Source organism: Amphiura filiformis, chromosome 4 (genome assembly GCF_039555335.1).
Source record: "Amphiura filiformis chromosome 4, Afil_fr2py, whole genome shotgun sequence".
NCBI classification, from domain to species: Eukaryota; Metazoa; Echinodermata; class Ophiuroidea; order Amphilepidida; family Amphiuridae; genus Amphiura; species Amphiura filiformis.
In genome coordinates, this window is record NC_092631.1 from 66446741 (window position 1) to 66467306 (window position 20566).

The following is a 20566-nucleotide window of genomic DNA, read 5'->3' on the forward strand; positions in this document are numbered from 1 at the left end:
GATATTTTAATTGCTGTTGAAGAGACTGATTGTTTAATTGCCTACGGGTTGTGTTTAGCTGATCAAAAATTAAGCCACAGCATCCAACACATGTTTGAGTAAGTAAGTATTGTTATTTTAGTCCCATATATATCCCATTTGGCTCGCTAGTATTCTTAATTTCTGTTTCTTTTACCTCTATTTCTCTTCTCTTAAAGTCACCGTCCTATAATAGCACGGATTAGATCAAGAGTGCGGTCATGCGAGACGTCGATTGAGACGCAACTTCTAGACTGCGGAACTCAGTCCTCAATGATAGTCAGTCAATTATCTTTTGGTCGTTATATGACTATCATTTGAGGGACTGAGTTGTTATAATATATCTTCCGAGGTGCAATTTCAGACAATAGCTGGGGATTAGTGGGGCAGAGGTTATCTATTGAATCCTTTCATCAGTTTCATGACCACTGAAGCATAGTCAAGTCTGCCAAGGACACTCGGCACAAATTGAAATACCATGTGAACTCTCGACAAAAGAATGCATGCATGTCAGGTCATCGACACCAATTTGGTGTTTGTTATGACACCAATTTGGTGTTTGTTATGCACCTCGAAATATGTACCTTAAAGTCTGTGTCTACGCAACTTCATAACTTTCTAAAATCGTAACTAAACGGTTCACAGATTTTAGCCCGAAACATTGTATATATCTCAACACTGCATACTGCGGCATCGGTTTAACCCACCCAACATGGCAAAATGTGGAATGTAACCAGAGAGATGTCTACAGAGCTACCATCAAGACTAGAGCTAAAATTGTATAGGCGCAATATAAATCGATGTATGTATGTATGTATGTAAGACAAAACTACTGACTGGTACTTACAACCTACACAGGGCAATCGTGCCAAATTTAACCAATTCAACATTGACCCAACTTGCCTGCTGTGTAATAAAGAGGCTGAAACCAGGGAGCACTTCCTTGTCTGCTGCACAGCCCTTCACAAACAGAGAGACCCCTTTCTCAAGCAGCTGAAAGCTCAATGCGAAAGTCTGTATCCGGGTAGCTGGTCACTAACTGCTGAATCTAACACAGCACTTACTCAACTCATTCTCGATCCAACCCGCTTTGCCTGCTATCCCAACCTGCATGCTCACACTGAACCCATCTCAAGACTACATGTGTACTTGTGTACAGACTTCATGTCACAAGATCTGCTATCATCGCTGCTCTGCCTGCCTAATGACTTTGTGAAACTCCTAATTTTGACTTTTAACTACATAAAAGGACTTGTATATATAATATGACTTTTTACAGAATTGATTTTCTGGTGCTCCTAATGCAAAGGAGGGAATTACGTCAACCAACCAACCAACCAACCATGGCCCTAGTAACTACACATGTACACTGGGTTTCAGAGAAGAACGGCAGTTCCTTACTCAGTAGCAGTACAGGAGAAGCGGTGAATTCAACGAGGTCGGTCTATTCATCGTGATATCGGTGGATGCAACAATACCAAATTGGTGAATACACCGATAGTGCAGCGCATCACGCTTCCAACTGAGACCACACAAATGCTTTTAATACCACACACTTTTGTCCTTCATTAAATTGTACCTTAGTAGTTATTCTTAAATGCCACCTTTGGAAACAAATATTTACCGTTTTGTTTTTATGCTGCATGATGAAAAAATGATGATTTTTCAAGTGCAAAACTTGGGATTAATGATTTTGATTTGGTGGCGAAAATCATTTTGTTTGTCTGCTATATCGTAATTTTCTGACTCCATCTTGGAAAAATGTGGGGTCAAAGGGGTAAAGGTTGCAATGCATATGTTATTTAATTATTTTTTAGCCTCATAACTCGGATGCAAATGGATAAACAGACATGCCAACTAGTACGGTTTCACCGTATACTATTTTGTACGGTAAAGCATGACAAATACGGTAGTACGGTCACCCCAAAAAAAATACGGAATTCCATAATTTTGACCAAAATAATAAAATGTTGTGTCTTAAAAAGATAAACAGATGCAAGATTAGACTACCAACTTGGCAACTGAAGTACTGGTATCATTTGACCACTTTCTTTGTCTGTTTTAAAAGTGGGTACCTACATCGTTTTTCTCTCGACTTTTCGATGATGCATGCACATTAAAAAATTATTATTTAATAGGCCTACAAGATGCTTTCTGAAATAATTTTCTTCTGACTTGCGGATTTTTCATGCACATTAATATTTTTGATTAAGCATCTTCATCTAACTGCTACGCATGCTACCGGGGATGTCTTCTGGAGGTATTTAGTTATTTATGTCTGCAAAAGAATAAGCCTGCAAGATGCTTTCCGACTTTGTTTTCTCAATGGTGCACGCAGTGGCACATTAATATTTTCAATATTTTTCTTTAACCATGCATAGACAACTGCTATACCCAGTCTTCTAATGGACATTGGCATTAAATTGTTTTTTTTTTTTGAAAACATGAACAAAACCCGATGTTACATGTAGGCCTACCAATTGATACTATAATGATGATTCAGATGATGATGATGATGATCAATGATTTTCTGAACTTTTGAACTTCTGAACTGTTTGAACATAGCATGCTTCTAACAACATTAGAAGTAACAAAACCCAATGTTTCCAGAAATATATCAATTTGGTTGGACTGTCTACTTTATCCAATTTCGTGAGGTCAAAGGTCACATACAAGGTCAAAGGTTGACTGAGGTCACCAAATCTTTTAATAATTAATTTTCAACTGTGTATCACATATCCGAAAATCAGCTTGATCGGTCATGTAATTAAGGAAATATGACGACTTTAAGATGCCCGCTTTCCTGTAAAGTATAGCAAAGTAGCACTTTCAATGAGTGATAACTCGTAAAGGAAGCATCTTTCTGTTTTGATTTATTACTTTGATGGAATGGTTCTTTGGTATTGCCAAATTTGATTGCAAATTCTTAAGGTGGGCCGGCCCCTGAACCCCGGCCGTTACGTGCCCTCGCAATTGTGTGTTCTACTTTTGGGGTTTCTGGGGTTGGCACGTATGCAATAGGTACATATTTAAAAAATACGGTTTTAGGGTGCAAAATACGGATTTTTGTTCTTCTGAGTACGGAAATCTGGATTTCAAAGTTGGCATGTCTGGATAAATATCATGGAAAAAGTTGTCATGAGGATTCAGGTATTCGCCATTTTGCTGATGACCGGCACATGAATATTAAAATGTAGTGCCGCACATGCGCAGTGGCGATGAAAACAATAAAACAAAATGGAAGTTCACGCGGCAATTTACACGACATTTTAAGCCCAATTTTCTTCACTTAAAATCAGTCTTTGCAAAAACCAACATGCAAAATGATAAAATAAATATATTTTGTACTGAATTCTGAAATTTTGTAGACTTGTGTTGCCTGAGTCATGATCGCTGGATTCAACGAGGCTAGTGTATCCATTGATCATGTCGATTGTTGAATTCACCGCTTCTCCCGTACTGAGATTGATGCGCGCGCCCTGTTAATGAGGAACATACGCGGAGCTTTGTGTTCCCTTCAAGGGCGCTAATCTGCACTGCCGAGCAACGTTTGATGCACAATCAATCGGCTTGACAAAGTCCAGCGTCGGGTTGTTCGAAATATTCTCTAAAGCAATGCGAGGGCATCAGTGACTGTAAGCAAATTCGTTGCTAGTGTTTCTCGAGTAAGCGTCAGGGTGCTAGGTTTGTCTACAATGACTATTGACTACATAAACTACAACAGCCATCCTTCAGACATGATTAAACTGAAATGGGAGCCTCTGTCACTACGAAGGAAAGAGCAAAGACTCCTGGTGCTCCACAAGGCTTTACATCATGTACATCCCAGCTAACGAAATACTGCGCCCAACTACACGTCTGTCCTGTTACACCAATGACTGTACATTCCAGAGAATACAGACCAAGAAGGATTGTTGTAATACGGTACTCGTTCTTCCCACGTACAGTGGTTGATTGAAACAATTTGCTGTACGACATCATCTCTACAGAGAAACCAACATCTTTCAAGACAAAGTTTAACATAAAAAAACAAATTTTTATGCGCACTCACATTTCTGTCTGGATTACTTCATTCTAAGGCTGTGACCTATCGGATAATGACGTATTCGGGTACCCGGGGTAATTTCGGGCGGGTAACCAGGTACCCGTACCAAACGTAAAAAAAATATTTATTTGAAGTTATTTTTAGGCTTTGTAGTGTCCCTGGGCCTAGAGCTAAATGTAAATGCTAGGATAATTCATGGTTGACTTATTCAAAAAAAAAAAAAAAAAAATTGTAGGCCTATGTGTTTTGAATAAATTTGCACTCATGTCATACTCTATTATTGATTTCAAAATGGATACAAATTCAATGCATTTTGAAATTATTAAAAGAGTATGACATGAGTACAAATTTATTCAAAACAGATAGGCCTACAATTTTTTTTTGTCATTTTTGAATAAGTCAACAATAAGTCAAACATGCAAGACTTAAGGAGCGAAGATCGATGAAATCTGCATAAATTTCATCATGCCATGGCATTAAATTAATGGTCAACTCCACAAGTGGATTAATTTAACCTGTAACAGGACTGAATACTACAAAATGCTACTTGATATATGCGCTGTTCATGCGTTCATCCCACGTGGTGTGATGACGCGATTACCAGGCCCCTAAGTGATACATGTATATGGTCGAATCCAACGAAAAGTGTACACGGCATGTTCAGGGCCATAACTGAAAAGTATTAATCAATTGGCATTTGTTTTTGTATTGTGTTTATTTGCCTTGATCATACGCTTCGCGCCATATATAATAAGACCCCTTCTGTGAAAAACTTAGACACAGAGACCCCAAAACATGCTATTTTTACCCATTTTTTCAAAATATTTCTTAAAGTATTTTTAAAAACATCTAAATCAGTTATGAAAAGAAGTCATTGGATTGAATCTAAATTGATTTCCTGAAAGGTGTGTATTCAAAGATTGCCTGTTCAATTTTTCACATATTTGTACATAATTATGAATTTTTTGTGATAATTTTTTGAGTGGTATTTTTTTACATTACCTACGAATACAATTTTTCATAGCACTAGATATATCTGTAAAAAATGGAAATCACTAATAAATGCGCAATTGATACAAGCTTTGATATGTCCAATAGTGAAATGCATTGCATTCGGACATCTTTATTATTGTGTTTAGCTGCCAGAAATTCTAAATGGCACAAAGGTAGGTTTGGTAAAAAATATGCATTACCTCCGAATACATGTTAAAAGCTGTGCCATTTCCACAAAGTGAGATAATAGTAAACAATAGTTAAGCAATAGGTGCAGGGTAATACACTCTTTATTTCTACCAAGTTTCAATAACCTGCGTTTAAATATTTCTGAGATGTCAACAATAAAAGCAAGTATTAGTAGGTAAATTTCGGTAACCGAATGTGACCTACGAATACACTTTGACATCATGACAGTATTATGAAACACCGCCATTCATGCCAATGCCCATATTGGTACATAACGAAGGCCTGTATGTTTGCTATCAAATCATATGTCAATGAAAATTGCGAATTCACATACATGCCCACCATGCAAAACTGAATACGGCTTAATTGGTGAAAAATATGTATTGAAATAGACGACGGTCTGCTCATTTGAAAGAAAAATCAGATTCAAAGAAGATTAGAAGGGATAAATACTTGGATTTGTCAACTGTCATGTGTGCTTCATTTTAAATGTTTACCGACCTTCTGGTTTCTGAGTAATTTGTGTCCAAATTGTTTTATTCGAAGGTAACTTTTGACGTTTTCGCTAATGTTACCTACGAATACCAAAAAAAAACGACTGTTCTCATTGTCTCATGATCTAGACAACACATTGATGGACCCTGGTATAAAGCTAATTGTAGTTGCCCTCAAACGAAAGGCCACAAGACGTAACTGACTCCAAGATGGACTTCATAAGTCTGCAATAACGGTTTTAAGCGATTTGTGTGCAATTAAGCAAATTAAAGTCACTTTAGTGCCTTTGTTTCTTACTTCAATCCTCTTTCAACCGCTGTGAACCGATATTATCAATACGTGATAGGGTCTTAAGTATCAATAAACGCACATAAAGAAAATAATACATTCAAAGTGCTTTATAAAATGAAGTTTTGATTGCGATATCCACCAAAAGTCTAATTCTTACCTACAAATACTGAAATGTTACTTACGAATACAGCATAATACATGACATGTGTAATGAAGTGTCCCTACCAATGGAAATTAATTGTCAAAAACTTTAAGCTGTACCCCAGGACACTATTATTACCCATATACGGATTCATTCAACAATTATTTATTATGTAAAATTGCTGATTAACTACTTGTATATCAAAATGAAGTGGTCAAAATCTGGCTAAAAGCATCAAAAAAATTTTGATCTAAGGTAATAGCATTTATTCATTTGGACGTACCATCTGAAAGAGATCTAAAAACTACCATTTTATTAATTCATTACCATAACAGCAAAATTTAAACCTATAAACTCAATATAGATATTGTTAAATCGCTCATGTTACCTACGAATACCGGTTTCTTCACCTTTTCATTGTATAAAGCGTTAGGTGTATGCGTATAATTCCTAATATTCTTGAAAACATATATCATACTCATTAGTTTGTAAATTAAATCTAATACTGGAACTAATTTGCAACTCACTTTGCTACGCTATGTCCGAAAACATCGGACTTCGCGTCAGGCATCTGATTGAAGATGTTGTGATGACGCCAGATGTTGTGACGTCAGACGGCGAGGAATGTCTCGAACGCCGGGTCCCATGCACGTGACAACTGGAAGCGGTGTTCCCCTTTTCTGGTAACGGCGGGATCCTCCACTCTCTCCCATATGGATTCTCTGACTCCTCGCTCAAACCACTTCTCCTCCTTATCTAGAATAACCGCTTCCTCAGGGTTGAAGAAATGTTCAGTTTTCTTGTTGCAGTGGTTGTAAACCGCGGAGTTTTGGGCTTCGCTGGAGCTAGGGCGCCTGTGTTGGTTCAAAGCGCGTCAGAGAGATTGTTTTGTCTCGCCTACATAGGAGTCACCACAGTCCGGGGCAGCACAGGTAATGCCATAAACTAGATTGCACTGTTTATCTCTGGGGGGTTTGTCCTTAACATGCACGAGTAATGCCGAAGGACTTGAAAGAGTTCTTGAGCCTTTCCGATAATCCAGCGATGTATGGGATGGTTACCTGTGTGCGATTGTCATGGTTTACCTCTCCTGTGGTGGATTTAGTGGAGTCTTTGGTTTTGACGTCATCACAACATCTTCAATCAGATGCCTGACGAAGTCCGATGTTTTCGGACGCAACGTAGCAAAGTGAGTTGCAAATTAGTTCCAGTATTAGATTTAATTTACAAACTAATGTTTTGAACTACTGGATGAATAATCTACACCAAGATATATATCATACTCGTTCTTATACAATGTGTAAATTGATTCATACTCATTTGATAAATAAAATACAGAAACTGACCTAAACTTCATTTTCAAAAATAAACTAGCATAAATTGACTAAGATCATTTTGATCGCGTTATAAAAATAAAAACAAATATTTTCTGGTTGAGTTAGCATTTTCCTGACACCCTGTGGTCTACATTACACGAAAAAAAGCGTTAGTGGGAATATTCCATTTGTTTTAGGTTGATTAGTATTGCGATAGTGAAAGCATCCTAGTGGTATTCGTAGGTAACATTGGGTTTTGATATCACATTTACTATCACACGTCCTGGATTTATTTTTCAAGATTAGTAATGGCACTTTTGGTTCATATAAGGCCAATATGTCATCAATCAATGGGCAAAAGGAAAAAATTGTGGAGACATCTTTATTTCGGACTTTAATTTTTGGCCCGTGGACACTTTTGGTTGGATTCGACCATATAGGCACAATTTCGATGGCCAGCGAAGCCCAAGACCTGTGGCAAAGTGTTGCCGACCTGGTACTTGGCATGAGAGGGGTCTCGGGTTCAAATCCCACCCAGAGCAAACAACTTCCTTCTTTGTTTTCTCTCTGTATTCCTTCCTTCTTTCCCTTCCCGTCGCCAAAAAGCCCCTGGGGTGTTATGGATGGATTTCTCGGTCAATCAAGCATTTTCTCACACTTTCACGCCGAGGTATTAAATGTCACGCCAAGGTATTAAATGTCACGCCTAGGCAGTAAATGTCACGCCTAGGCAGTAAATGTCATGCCAAGGTAGTAAATATCACGCCTAGATAGTAAAATCAACAAAATCTCACACATTGTCAAAATAATAGTTGTGCCTCCTCCCACTTTTTAGATTCTCAAGCAACCTGGATCAAATAATTCAAATCAAATAATTCCATCCCTATATATGCCACAGTTTGACAGTGTCTCATGCCAAGCATTTCCAAAAAGTTGATAGCCCTAATTATCAACATAAAATCAACATCTTAGAATATAGTTCCGTATGCCTAGTCATATTTTGTCCTTACAGTGTACACTTATTTTGGATTTATTCTCAATTTCAGAAGATCCAGAATCTGTGAAATTTAGCAAATTAAAGATGGCAGAAATCCAGCAAGAAAGCGGCGGTCAGCATAATCGTGGGCAGAAGCGATCCAAATCCTACTACGTACGTGCCAAGGAAGGCAAGCGTGTGCGTAAGGACACGATGCTGACAGTAGGCATGAGAGGATTCCTGCTAACATGTAACCATGGGGTGAAACCCTGCGTCAAGGAAGCTTATAATCTACTGACAGAATATGCAGATGAATTATATGGGCCTGAGAAGGATGGTGATGAGGAGGTGGAACAGTCTCCCGCATCAGAGGACGAAGAAGGTAAGGAGAAGATTTTGAAGAATAAAAAATCAAGTGTTGATTATCCTGGTTAATTGTAGTGAGGTGCAGGGTAAAATTTGTAATTTTCATCTATGTGTTATTTCATTCTTGTTATACAATAATGTGCATTTGTATTGTAAAGGCAAACAAACTGTAAAGAGAACCTGTGGGATTTCCTAGGGGACATCATCTTAGCTAGAGTCTGTCTTGTCTAAAGTTGAGAGTAACCAGGGTCTTAAGCTGAATTTATACTCGATCGCTTTTGCAGAAAAGCGATTTTCACGCATGCTCAATGTTTACTTACATTTCCAGAGCGTCAAGCCGATCAATCGATTCAAATCGCGGAGGCAAAAACGACGTCGCTTTTGCAAGTTGAAGAAATCTCAACTTCCCAGCGATATCGCTTGACGCGTGAATGCGCCAACCAATCATATACAACCAACTGGATCTATTATTTTGCTAATTAATTTACCTTTCTCGATTTTTAACTTTTGATGATGAATTAATTCAAAGCAATAATTATTGACAGCAACTGATGTTTTAAAAACGTATTTTGTGGCATTTAGAATATTTTAATTGTCGTCTGCAATCGCTATCGCCGTGATAAGTATAAATGCAAAAGCTGACGGGCGATGCATCATAAAATTCGGCGATTGCAAATCGCTTTTTCAAAAGCGATTAATCGCATCGCTCGGCGATCGAGTATAAATTCAGCTTTAGGCAGGCTTTGAAGGTTTGGGTGCGTAAATTAAGCGCTTGAGAGTAACATCATTTTGGATTTCGCTGTGGCAGATGCAAATTGGTGTGTGCACTAACAAAATACACACACACATTCGCTGGTGACATAACTGTGTAAATGCACTGATATTGATCTGCCTCTACAAATTCCAACATGTTGTTACTCTCAACTTGAGACAAGACAGACTATAGCCATCCATCCACCTGTCATTTGTCCATCATCTTTATGTCTCCTCAAGTCTGGCAAATCTAATGACAGATCAATGCTAAATATTATTGTAACTGAAAAAGTTCTGTTAACTTAAAACTGTGTCACATTGATGTGAAGGCTCAGAATTGTTTAAGGTTTCTTGAAGTCTACAAAATTGCAAAGAATTGTGGGAGTTGATCTGTCACTTGACTTCATTGATAAGGTTTGCATTATATCAATGTATCATATTCAATAGAGGCATAGCTGTCAATTCAGGATCGAAGTGGTTACGTAATTTTCTTAGTTACCGGATCACGCTATTTTGGTATTCCTTCGAGTGCCATATACTTTGTGTGGTGATTGTTTCGATTGTGGTTCATTACTCAAGCATGTGATCTTGTTGACATAGTAACATTACGTAATTTCGCTACTGAATAAAGGCTGGATAGGACAAGATTGGGGGCACCTGTGATTGAAGCGGTGAAGCACCCCATGCTCATCATGTCTCACCATAATTATCATTTCACTATAGGCAGGATATGAAGTGGATGACCACATAAATTCAAAATGAAACGTAGTGGTTCCATATTAAAAACAGTGTTAATGCCTGGGTGCTTTGGGTGTGATGAAAATGGCATTTTGTAAGAAAATTACATCTTATATTTATTCACTATTATTTTGATAAAATTATACAATCGCCAAATGTTCACTCCAATGCTATAAATAATCTTCAATGACTATTGATCTCAAAATCTATTGGCCCTCATAAATTTTCAGAGGCCCAATCACAAATTAAAATCTTTGATGTTACACTGGTCCACATTGATGTGACACTTATGACTTCAGACCCCCCCCCCCCCATCTTTCATCCACTCTCACCTGCCCAGCATTACTAGTTTCTTAGGTTGCTTTGTCATCTTTTTAATTATGAGGCTTTCTTAATGCTATTGGTTGTATTTTCACCTTCTCTTCTGCAATCTCAAGTTCCCCTCCTCTCCTTTCTACTCTCCTTTCCTCTCTCCTCTCCTCTCCTCTCCCTTTCCTTTCCTTTCCTTCCCTCTCCTCTCCTCTCCTCTCCCCTCCCTCCTCTCCTCTCCCCTCCCCTCCTCTCCTCTCCTCTCCCTCCCCCTCTCCCTCTTCCTCTTCCTCTCAAACTCCTCTCCCTCTCTTTCCCCTCTCCATAATCATGCTCAATTACTGAATGAAAATAAGCATGCTTATTCTAGGTCAAGGTCAATATAGTTTGTTATATACGGTAAGAACTTTTAAAAACTCTTACATGTATACTATCCTTTGATGTCCATTTGTTCCTGTGTAGATGAGTGTGAGGATATGGAGGCGAGTCTTCAAAAAGAAATTGCTGGTATGAAACAAAAACGTCAAGGCAGAAAGCAACGCTTCCAAGCAGTAGAAAGTGGCGCCAAGAATGTAGCCTTTATCAAAGCTAATCAGGTAAGCTGACACAAAGACATACACATTTTGTTGCCCTAGAAAGTAAATAGTGGACTATTTTGTATCATCTAAGCAAACACTACTGCAGCAACTTTAACTGTTTTCCCAGTAGATATGTGTGGTGGGGTACACGTATGGGTGTGTGTTATAAACACTGTCAATTGAGGACAGTACACACATGGGGGGCCACAGATATTTTCAGGGATGAAAATAGGGACTACAAAGAGTAAAGTGTCATTAAAATGAGTAAAAATGAGACAAATGGGGGACGAAAATTTGGCTTTGCCCTCAAACACTAAAAAGCTGGCTAGGCTGCTGCTATTTAACAGAAGTACTTTTATTTAGAGGACATCAACAAACTTTTAGTTTGTTCCCAAAAAGTCCGGTTAGTGAACAAAATTCAAATGTGTCGACAGTAAGGTGATAAAAACTCAACATATATATTTCTGTCGGCGTTTGCTGTTTTTTGTTATGTTATTGTTTGTTGCAGATTACTAACCATCTTCAATTCATCCTTATTGATCTGTTCTTAATTGCAGATTGAAAACCCTTGTGAGCTTGTCCACCGCATCTTGACAGATATCCAACAAACCAAAACAAGTAAATCACGTCATATCATGCGTATGCTTCCAGTCACCGCATCCGTCAGATCTTACATCGAAGACATTGAGAAACAAGCGCCACGTATCCTTAAGCCGCACTTTGAGTGTGATGATGGACAGGAACTCAGTTTCTGTATTATGTTCAAAGTAAGGAACTGTGGTCATCTCAAACGTGATGATGTGATAACAACGCTTCATCGCATAGTCACTGGAATGGGGAAGCATCGCGTAGATCTCAACCACGCAGAGCGCGTCATTTTAGTGGAAGGTGTACGTAACGTCTGCTGCATTAGTGTCTTGGAAGACTTCTTTAAGTTGCGCAAGTACAACTTGCAAGCAATTACGGAAGAATTTGTGGACAAATCTAAAGAACAAGGCAAGAGTAGGTGGAATAGGAAGCCTAAGAAAAGTTCAAATAATTCTACCTCGGATGTGACACAGAATCAAAGTGTTGACAAAGTTGAAGACAAGTCATCTGAAAGTAAGATTGGTGATGTAACGGATGACACCAATGGAGACAAAGAGTGTGTTGATGGGAAACCAGAAGAGGGACAAGGTACATCCGATGTGAAAGCTAGTGAAGATGATGAAAATAAAGGAGAGGAATTGGAGAAGAAATGTGATGGAAATGATGTAAATGTAGATAAACCTGAAATGGGTGAGGGTAATAACTCATCAGAGAGTGCAGGTGGGAAGGATAGTAACACAGATTCAGAAAAAAAGATGGATGAAAGTAGAAATGAAGAAAAAGTACAAGATAGTGAAGAGCAAGTTCAAGATGGAATATGAGGGATTATGGTCAAACCTAAAATATCTGCCTTTTAAGATATATATCATTCATATCTTTAAGCATTGAAAACACTCTCTTCAAGTGTATTTTGGATTTTAAAGCCATAATGTACGCTCTTATAATAGATATGATACATGCATTTTTTTTTTCAAACCTGATTTTTTGGCATATTTGTAATGTTTACACATGTCCCAACTTTACTTACACCTAAATGGAATAGGTCAGCAGAGCAATTTTGACATAAAGTCATAATTATGACTCCCCCATACATGTAATTCATAGCCAGTTTGGTTTCTTTTAACCTTTTTTATTCTGGCCTAAAAACGAACAAAAACCCTTCCTCGTTTAGTTACTACTGAATATTATTTTAGCATTTTGGGTGAAGAATAACCAAATTAAAATTTGATGGAAATTGTACATTATGGCGTAAGGTAATTTAATGTAATTTGAAATTATCTTTATCGCAATGCAGCAATGCTGCATTCGGCCATTTGTGGATGCATGCTCATAATTTTATTCCTTCTGCTTTGTGCTTTGTAATGATTACTTGTGACATAAAGTAGTATCTAATGGGCTATACCAGTTGAAATTCATACACCCCTATGTAAGACATGACCTTCATCTTCCACACAGGGGGTGTGAATTTCAAATGAGGTTACCTGAAATGGGTGACTTGGATTCCATTTGAAATCTACACTCCCTTTGTGGAAGATTAAGGTCATGTCTTCCACAGGGAGTGTATGAATTTCAGTTGTAATAGCCCAATATTGAAGATTTCGATTTTGATATTTTCTGGTGTGATTTTTTCAAGCTTGTTCAATTTTGTGGTCCTCTGATTTAAAGTGTACTTCTGAAAATAAATAGACAATCTAAAGCTTTTCAGTATTTTCATTAAAAACTTGTTTTATTACACCATCTGGCACACCATGAATATTAATTTCAACATTTAGGTCGTCAATATAATCTATGTTCTTGAATTAAGCTTTCCACCAATGTATACTTTTAAATGTCTGTCATTTCTATGTTAAAAGATATAACCATTTATATAAAAACTGATGTTTTTGACTATGAAAAAAGAATGTCAAAATAAAGGAGTCCAAACTTCTGATACAAATTACAATAGCCCATTTGCCTTATCTTTTTTTTTTTTTTTTTATTATAATGCTAAACCAACTGAATGTGATGTATGAGTACAGTAATCGAACTCATTTGGTGTTTCAACATATAGGTACAGGGCTGTCAATTCTCAGATATTTGGGCACTTTCTCATCATGCTCATGCCAAGGTAGTAAAATTCAACGCATTGTCAAAATGTTGTTGGTGGATAAAAAAATGTCCCCAACCACTTTCTAGATTCTTGAGCGCCCAGGCGAAACACATTAGGGGTTACCAATTAACATTTATTTCATCGGCAAATAATATTTTTGTCCTGGTACACCCCTAAGATTTGCCTAATGGCGCACATGCGCTTCTTTACCTTGGGGTAAATATCACATACAAATAGAGAGCTCCCTCCCCTGACAATCTCATCAAGAATTAACGGTCCGTGCCCTTACTTGCTGGTGGGAGTTTTACAGGAGGGCACTTTAAGTTTGTTTCTAAAATTCCAGTTATATCAAGGAAGCCCATATGCACCATTAGGTGAATCTTTTCAGTATTTCAATCCAAGCAATCCAAAAAGTTGACAGCCCTGATACTTCCTCCCATAACTTTGTTAAATTTCAACTGTGTGATTCTTAAGCTGTTTTAATTTAATAATTTGTTTCAAAGCCCCTGTGCGCATTAGTAAAATCACCTGTTTTTGCGCGTTTGGTTGCTTGACGGTGAAACTGATAAAATTTCATCATATAGTATGCTTATTCTCGTTGAAGAAAGCCACAGTTTTCCATTGGCGTAGTCGGGACTTTTTCCAGGGGGGAGAGGGGGCAAGGCAAATTTCAGCGGGCCAAACTTTGACGAAAATGGTAAAAAAATGGGCTAAAACATACAAAAAAGGGCTCGGGGCAAAACTTCTGGCAACCGCCACTGCCATTTTCCATCTTAACATTATTCTTTTGTAATTACATAACACAGTAAATGAATCATCCTGTGCTACTGTAAACACACATACCCGGTATTGTTAGAGACAAGCATGGTCAACTCGCACATGTAGAGCAATTCATTTTGTTAGGCCAAGTAAAAAATAAAACATGTTTCACGTCCTGGTTTTCGAGAAAAAGGAGGAGGAGGGGGCTTTTTATTTTCTATTTTTATCGCAAAATTGGTGTAAATACCCATACTTATAGCTGTTTTAGCGTATACAATAAATGCCTGGAAAAAGGAGGAGGCCCTTTTTTATTTGTTGTTCTGAGAGTTACACCCCCTACAATGATCACAAAACCTTCCTAAAATGTTTCTTGTATCTTAACCAGGCTATAGAAAGCATTCCAACTTCCTAGACATGTTTTTTTGAAAAGTTATAACTGAATTTCAAAAATTAAAAATATATTTGAGGAAACCTCAAAAAAGGAAGCGGGAGGGGACGTGAAACATGTTTATTTTTTTATTTTGCCTTATAAGAAAAGTATATTTCAAAAGAAATAAATAATTGATAAACAATTTTTTGTCATCATTGATGTCTTATGTTTGATTTATTCAATTCTAACTGGCAGATTCAATACTGCATTGGGCTAGTCCAGTTGAAATCCATACATACCCCCTGTGGAAGATATGACCTTAATCTCCCACAGGGAGTGTAAATTTCAAATGGGGTTACCTGAAGGAGTGACTACATTTTAAATCTACACACCACGTGTGGGAGATTAAGGTCATATCTTCCATAGTGTATGGATTTCAACTGGATTAGCTTATTATAACTATTCTACCTTTCTGAGGAAAAATCCAGTATAGACGAATCCAACAAGCCAAGTCATGGTCAGGATTTGGTCGCCCATTACTGGGTCCCCGCAGCACTAAACTGGTGTTGTGACTGCCCAATTGGGTGGATTAAAATTCGCTTAAAATTCGATGTGAGATTCTTTTGTGTTGTAAACTGTCATCATTCTTTTGTCTACGTGTAAACACAGGTGATAGAATGCAGTTTAAAATACCCTCCAAGGCCGCATCATTTCACATTTTAGGTGAGATGGAGCCGACAGGGACCCAGCTACGTCTGCCATTGAGGTGTAGGAATGCGTGAAATTGGATTCGTGTATATGTGACCCGCTCTGACAAAACCAGGAAAAAGTCGCATTTTTGACATTTCATGATTTGAATAAATATGTAAGCACTAGACAATAAGCTTTAAAATGATACCAAAATTATATAAATAGCATCAATAGTTTTCAAGATATATGGATAATTTTGTAAATGATAACTTGATATTTTTGCCAAATTGCTATTCTGAGTAATGGGCCAATTAGTTTCCTGCCTTACACAGGATTGAATAGGGATTACCATGATTAAATAAACCTCTTTTTAATAATACTTATAAGGATTTGAAAGCCCACTTAGTCCCACAGTCAAACACCATGAAATAAAGAATTCCAAAATTTGATGATTTTTTTTTATGGGAATGTCATCTTTAAAGGCATATAATCAAAAACATATCTGGCGACGTGTTCCGGGTTTTGTAGGAGCTGGTCACATACATATTACACTTCCAGGCCGATACTGCATTTTACTGTGTGAGCAAACTGATTTCAATGCAGGCTCTATTAAAATGATTTGTCTTCATGTTTTGATCCAATCCACTTGAAATTACTTTATATTTAAAAGTCTGATCATTTCAAGTTGATCCAGTGGTGTGTTTGGAAGATGCAGGAGCTTCAAAAACAACAAAAACAGACAGAGAACAGCCGGGGGGCACTTCAATATGAAATGGATATAGGTGTAGGGCTGGCACTTTCACACTAAGGGCATTCGGTGAGAGCAAAATGTAAAAAATATGGGGTCATTGGGTGAGAACATGACCTTTTTTAAATGGAATCTTTGGGTGAGAGCCAAAAAAAGCGCTACAGAAACCTTGAAAATCAAATTTCTAGATCTAAATGGCTTCAAATTTCTTTGTTTTGTCAAAATAAGTAACAAAATCAGTGATAGATGAAAGTTGCTGCGCAAATTTAACTAGGAAGGGTCTTTGGGTGACAGATCAAATGGAAAAATATGGGGTCTTCGGGTGACAGAGCATGTGTTCGTAAAAAAATATGGGGTCTTTGGGTGACGGCGACGCTGAAAAAGGGGGTCTTAACAGCCCCGGGAGAACAGATGAAGAAGAGTCTGTATTTAAAAGTATCTTCCAACACAATATGTACAATGACCAGATTATTTTGACATGCATGATGTACCCAGCAAAATTTGGTTTAAAGTGTGGGCTTTGTGCATGTTACAAATTGTACCAATAACAAATGTTGATGTATATTATGATTCATCCAGTCGTAGAAACAGAGGTGAATTATAAATAAAATACTGGAATAACTTACGAATTTTGTGAATTTTCATCCAATCTCATTGGACTTCATCTGGCAACTGCAAAGATGCTCCGGTATTGATCGTAGTCGGAGACTGGTCACGTGTCAATCGGCAAGGAATAGAAACTGACGGACAGTGTTCGATTTACCTGGATTAGCGTAGCAAAATGCTACTCACAATTTTGTAATTGCTACTCAAATCTGAAAGTGAGTAGCATTTTTTGCTACACAAAAAAATATACGAAAATCGATCACTGGCCACTGACCTGAACTGAAAATGGAACATTCAGGATTAGCATTGCAAAATGCTACTCACAATTTTGGAATTGCTACTCAAATCTGAAAGTGAGTAGCATTCTTTGCTACACAAAAACATATACGAAAATCGATCACTGCTGACGGAGCGATTATTGACAAGGAAAAATGCAATCTCATCCCTCCTACCGAGCCAAGTGTTCCTTTCTATGGCTTGCCAAAAATTCACAAACCAGAACCAATCTCCCTTCGGCCTATAGTCAGTTGCATTGGTTCTGTGACATACAATCTCGCCAAACACTTGACTAAAATTCTGTCCCCCATTGTTGGTAAATCACCCCATCACATTACCAACACGCAGGATTTTGTGGACAAAATTAAAGACATTGAACTTGGTGATGATGGGATAATTACCTCTTATGACGTCACAGCACTATTCACCTGTATACCCCCTACGGAAGCGATTTTAAAAGAGGAAGACAGCAACTTGGCAAATAGGACAACTTGGACTATCGACCATATTATTGAAGCGGAACAGTTGTGTCTTGATACAACCTATTTCTCCAACAATGGCCAGTTTTATAGACAATTATATGGTTGTTCCATGGGAAATCCCATTTCTCCAATTATTGCGAACTTGGTTATGGAATGGTTTGAACAGCATGCACTAGAGACATACCAAGGTGTACCTCCACGACTTTGGCTACGCTACGTAGTTGACACCTTTGTGATTATCAACAGACACGAACAGGACAATTTCTTCACACATATCAACAGTATTAGTGACAATATTAAATTCACTCAAGAGAAGTGCACGGACAACAAACTCGCATTCCTTGATTGCCATGTCCAAATTAACAACGAACGGAAGCTCACAACAGTAGTTTACCGTAAGCCGACCCACACAGATCATTACCTGCAGTTTGGGTCGCACCACCCACTCGTCCACAAACTTGGGGTCATACGCACTCTCCACTATCGCGCAGAAACAATCATAAGCGAAGAAATCAACGTCCCGCATGAGAAAGATCACATTGATGGAGCTTTAAGGAAGTGCGGTTACCCGGACTGGGCCTTTGAGCAGGTAAAGCAAACAAAATCTGATTTTTTATAAAGAATATAAAATTTATTTAAGAATTCATAGCACATCAATCCTGCATAAATATATATTATAGTACTATACAATAGTAATACCAGTGTGACATAATACCCAGGTTTATATTCCCTTGTTTCACCATACAAAATTGTGTAAGCTTCAAGGGGCACAGTGTAATTTACCCATTACCAACTTCAAAGTAATGCGTCATATTGCCTTAGCTCCAAAGCTGCAGCACCCATATTTATCCAACAGTCAAATATGTTGAAAAATCACTCATGAACTTTCATGTTCATTTATTTTTCAGGTTCAAATAATTGTTAAATCATTCAAATGCTTATATTTACCCCATAACGTATTTGATATTAAACATTGACTTTGTTTTATATTTTACACCCTGCTACGATTGGTACACTCAGTCAGCAGTACTAGTGTTTATGCATGCAGGTCGCTATTAATAGAATCCATGCGTGCATAGCTGACCCCGTTCCACACACACACACACAGCGGCCATGCGAAAGATGGATTTTTAATGTCACAAAAAACAAAAGATCCGCCAAATTTGCGAAGGATCCGCCTCACAAGCTTTAGCGCATTCAACGCTACGATAATACACAATGTTAATTTGAGTAAGGCATTGACATTCATGATTACAAAAATTAAATATCTGCAATTAAAAACTCGTGTTTTTGAATGATTTTGAATTTTATCAATGAAAATGCAGCGATGACGTCATTGGGTTAACGATTTTCCAACTGCAGATTGGTTGATTGCGTTACTGTCAGTGATCCGTGCATGCACGGTACGGTCCGTACGGAATGATTTTTCGTATGGGTAAAATACACTGTGAGGGGGTACTACACCCCTGTGGTAGATTTGTGACTATTTTTGCATTTTTCTCAAAAAATAATAACACACTGGTAACAAAAGTATATTATTGGGGCAAGGATTCCAATTACTACACTGAAATTTCAGTGCCTCAAGACAAGCGGTCCCGTATATATGATAAGAAATGAGGTACATCTTAGCGGTACCTTATTTCTTATCATAAATAACGAACCGCTTGTCTTGGGTCACTGAAATTCCAGTGTAGTAATTGATTCCTTGCCCTATAATATACATAACTTTGTTACCACTGTGTTATTAGTTTTGAGAAAAATGCAAAAATAGGCACAAATTTATCGAGGGGTGAGTACCCCCTTAACAAAACAAAAAACACTGATCATTAGGCTACAGATGAAAGGTCCTGATACACAATGTTACATTCACTGGATTACTAGTCTGAGATTATAAGGCACTTTTGGGCTGGGCACTAATTGGGTAAAATATATGGTAGGGCTTTCATGTAAATTCAAATTTTAATTTTTTTTATATGAAATTCTACTAGTCTACTGTGCATAGATAATTTATACTAGTGCATACAGAAATTAAAACATAAATCAATTAATCAATTTAAAAAAAAATACTACATTTTTATGTTAAGTCAATTTCCAGAGATGCAAATGGGACAAGAGTATACCCCTTTTTATTTGTATAAATGGTCATTCTGTGCGAAGTTGCAGAGACACACACGGGTTTTGACAGGACTGATCAATACCTTAGTGAGCGATATTCATATATTGAGACTACCACTAGATCATAAAGGGCCCTTGGGGCTATCTACCTGTCAAATTTGGGGCCTTTGCTTCCTACACTTTGTGAAAGAGTTGTTCAAGAACAAATGGTTACACTTCTATATTTCTAAATTAGTCCCCAGGACCAAGCAAAAATTATGTATGGTTGAATGGAATTTTTTTGGGTGGGTTTTTTTCCCACAGGAATTACCATGCCACATTGCATCCCTGTAAATCAAGTTATCTATTCCACAAGTCCCACAAAATATACATAAAATACAGCTGCACTTTTGTTTCCTAAATTAATACATTTTCATTAAAAAAAGTTACAATCCCAATTACTAGTAAATACCGAGTTTTTCCCTCTGTCAGAACAATAATATTGTTTATCATTATATCACATGCAAATTGTGCAGATATTATTTTACCCTAGAAAATTGAGTGCTATACGGTGTAATATTTGGATAAACCTTAGATTGTGAGATTATAGCAAGCAAGCAAACTCCCAGATTATCGCTAGGCAAGAAAAACCTAT

General features: G+C 37.6%; 1 protein-coding gene across 3 annotated transcripts; it reads left to right on the forward strand.

The window, feature by feature from the left end:
- The first annotated feature begins 11 nt into the window (after positions 1 to 11).
- LOC140151233 (THUMP domain-containing protein 1-like) lies at positions 12 to 13121 on the forward strand. Of its 3 annotated transcripts, none has more exons than XM_072173501.1 (4): positions 12 to 98; positions 8536 to 8847; positions 11094 to 11227; positions 11767 to 13121. In XM_072173501.1, exons 2-4 carry the CDS (start codon positions 8571 to 8573, stop codon positions 12616 to 12618), a joined length of 1263 nt encoding a protein of 420 aa, XP_072029602.1. In that variant the 5' UTR covers positions 12 to 98; positions 8536 to 8570; the 3' UTR covers positions 12619 to 13121. The 3 variants fall into 3 exon arrangements, with proteins under 3 accessions (XP_072029602.1, XP_072029603.1, XP_072029601.1); XM_072173502.1 differs by having other exon boundaries at positions 45 to 98; positions 8539 to 8847; XM_072173500.1 differs by lacking the exon at positions 12 to 98 and adding an exon at positions 3993 to 4137.
- The last annotated feature ends 7445 nt before the right edge of the window (positions 13122 to 20566 follow it).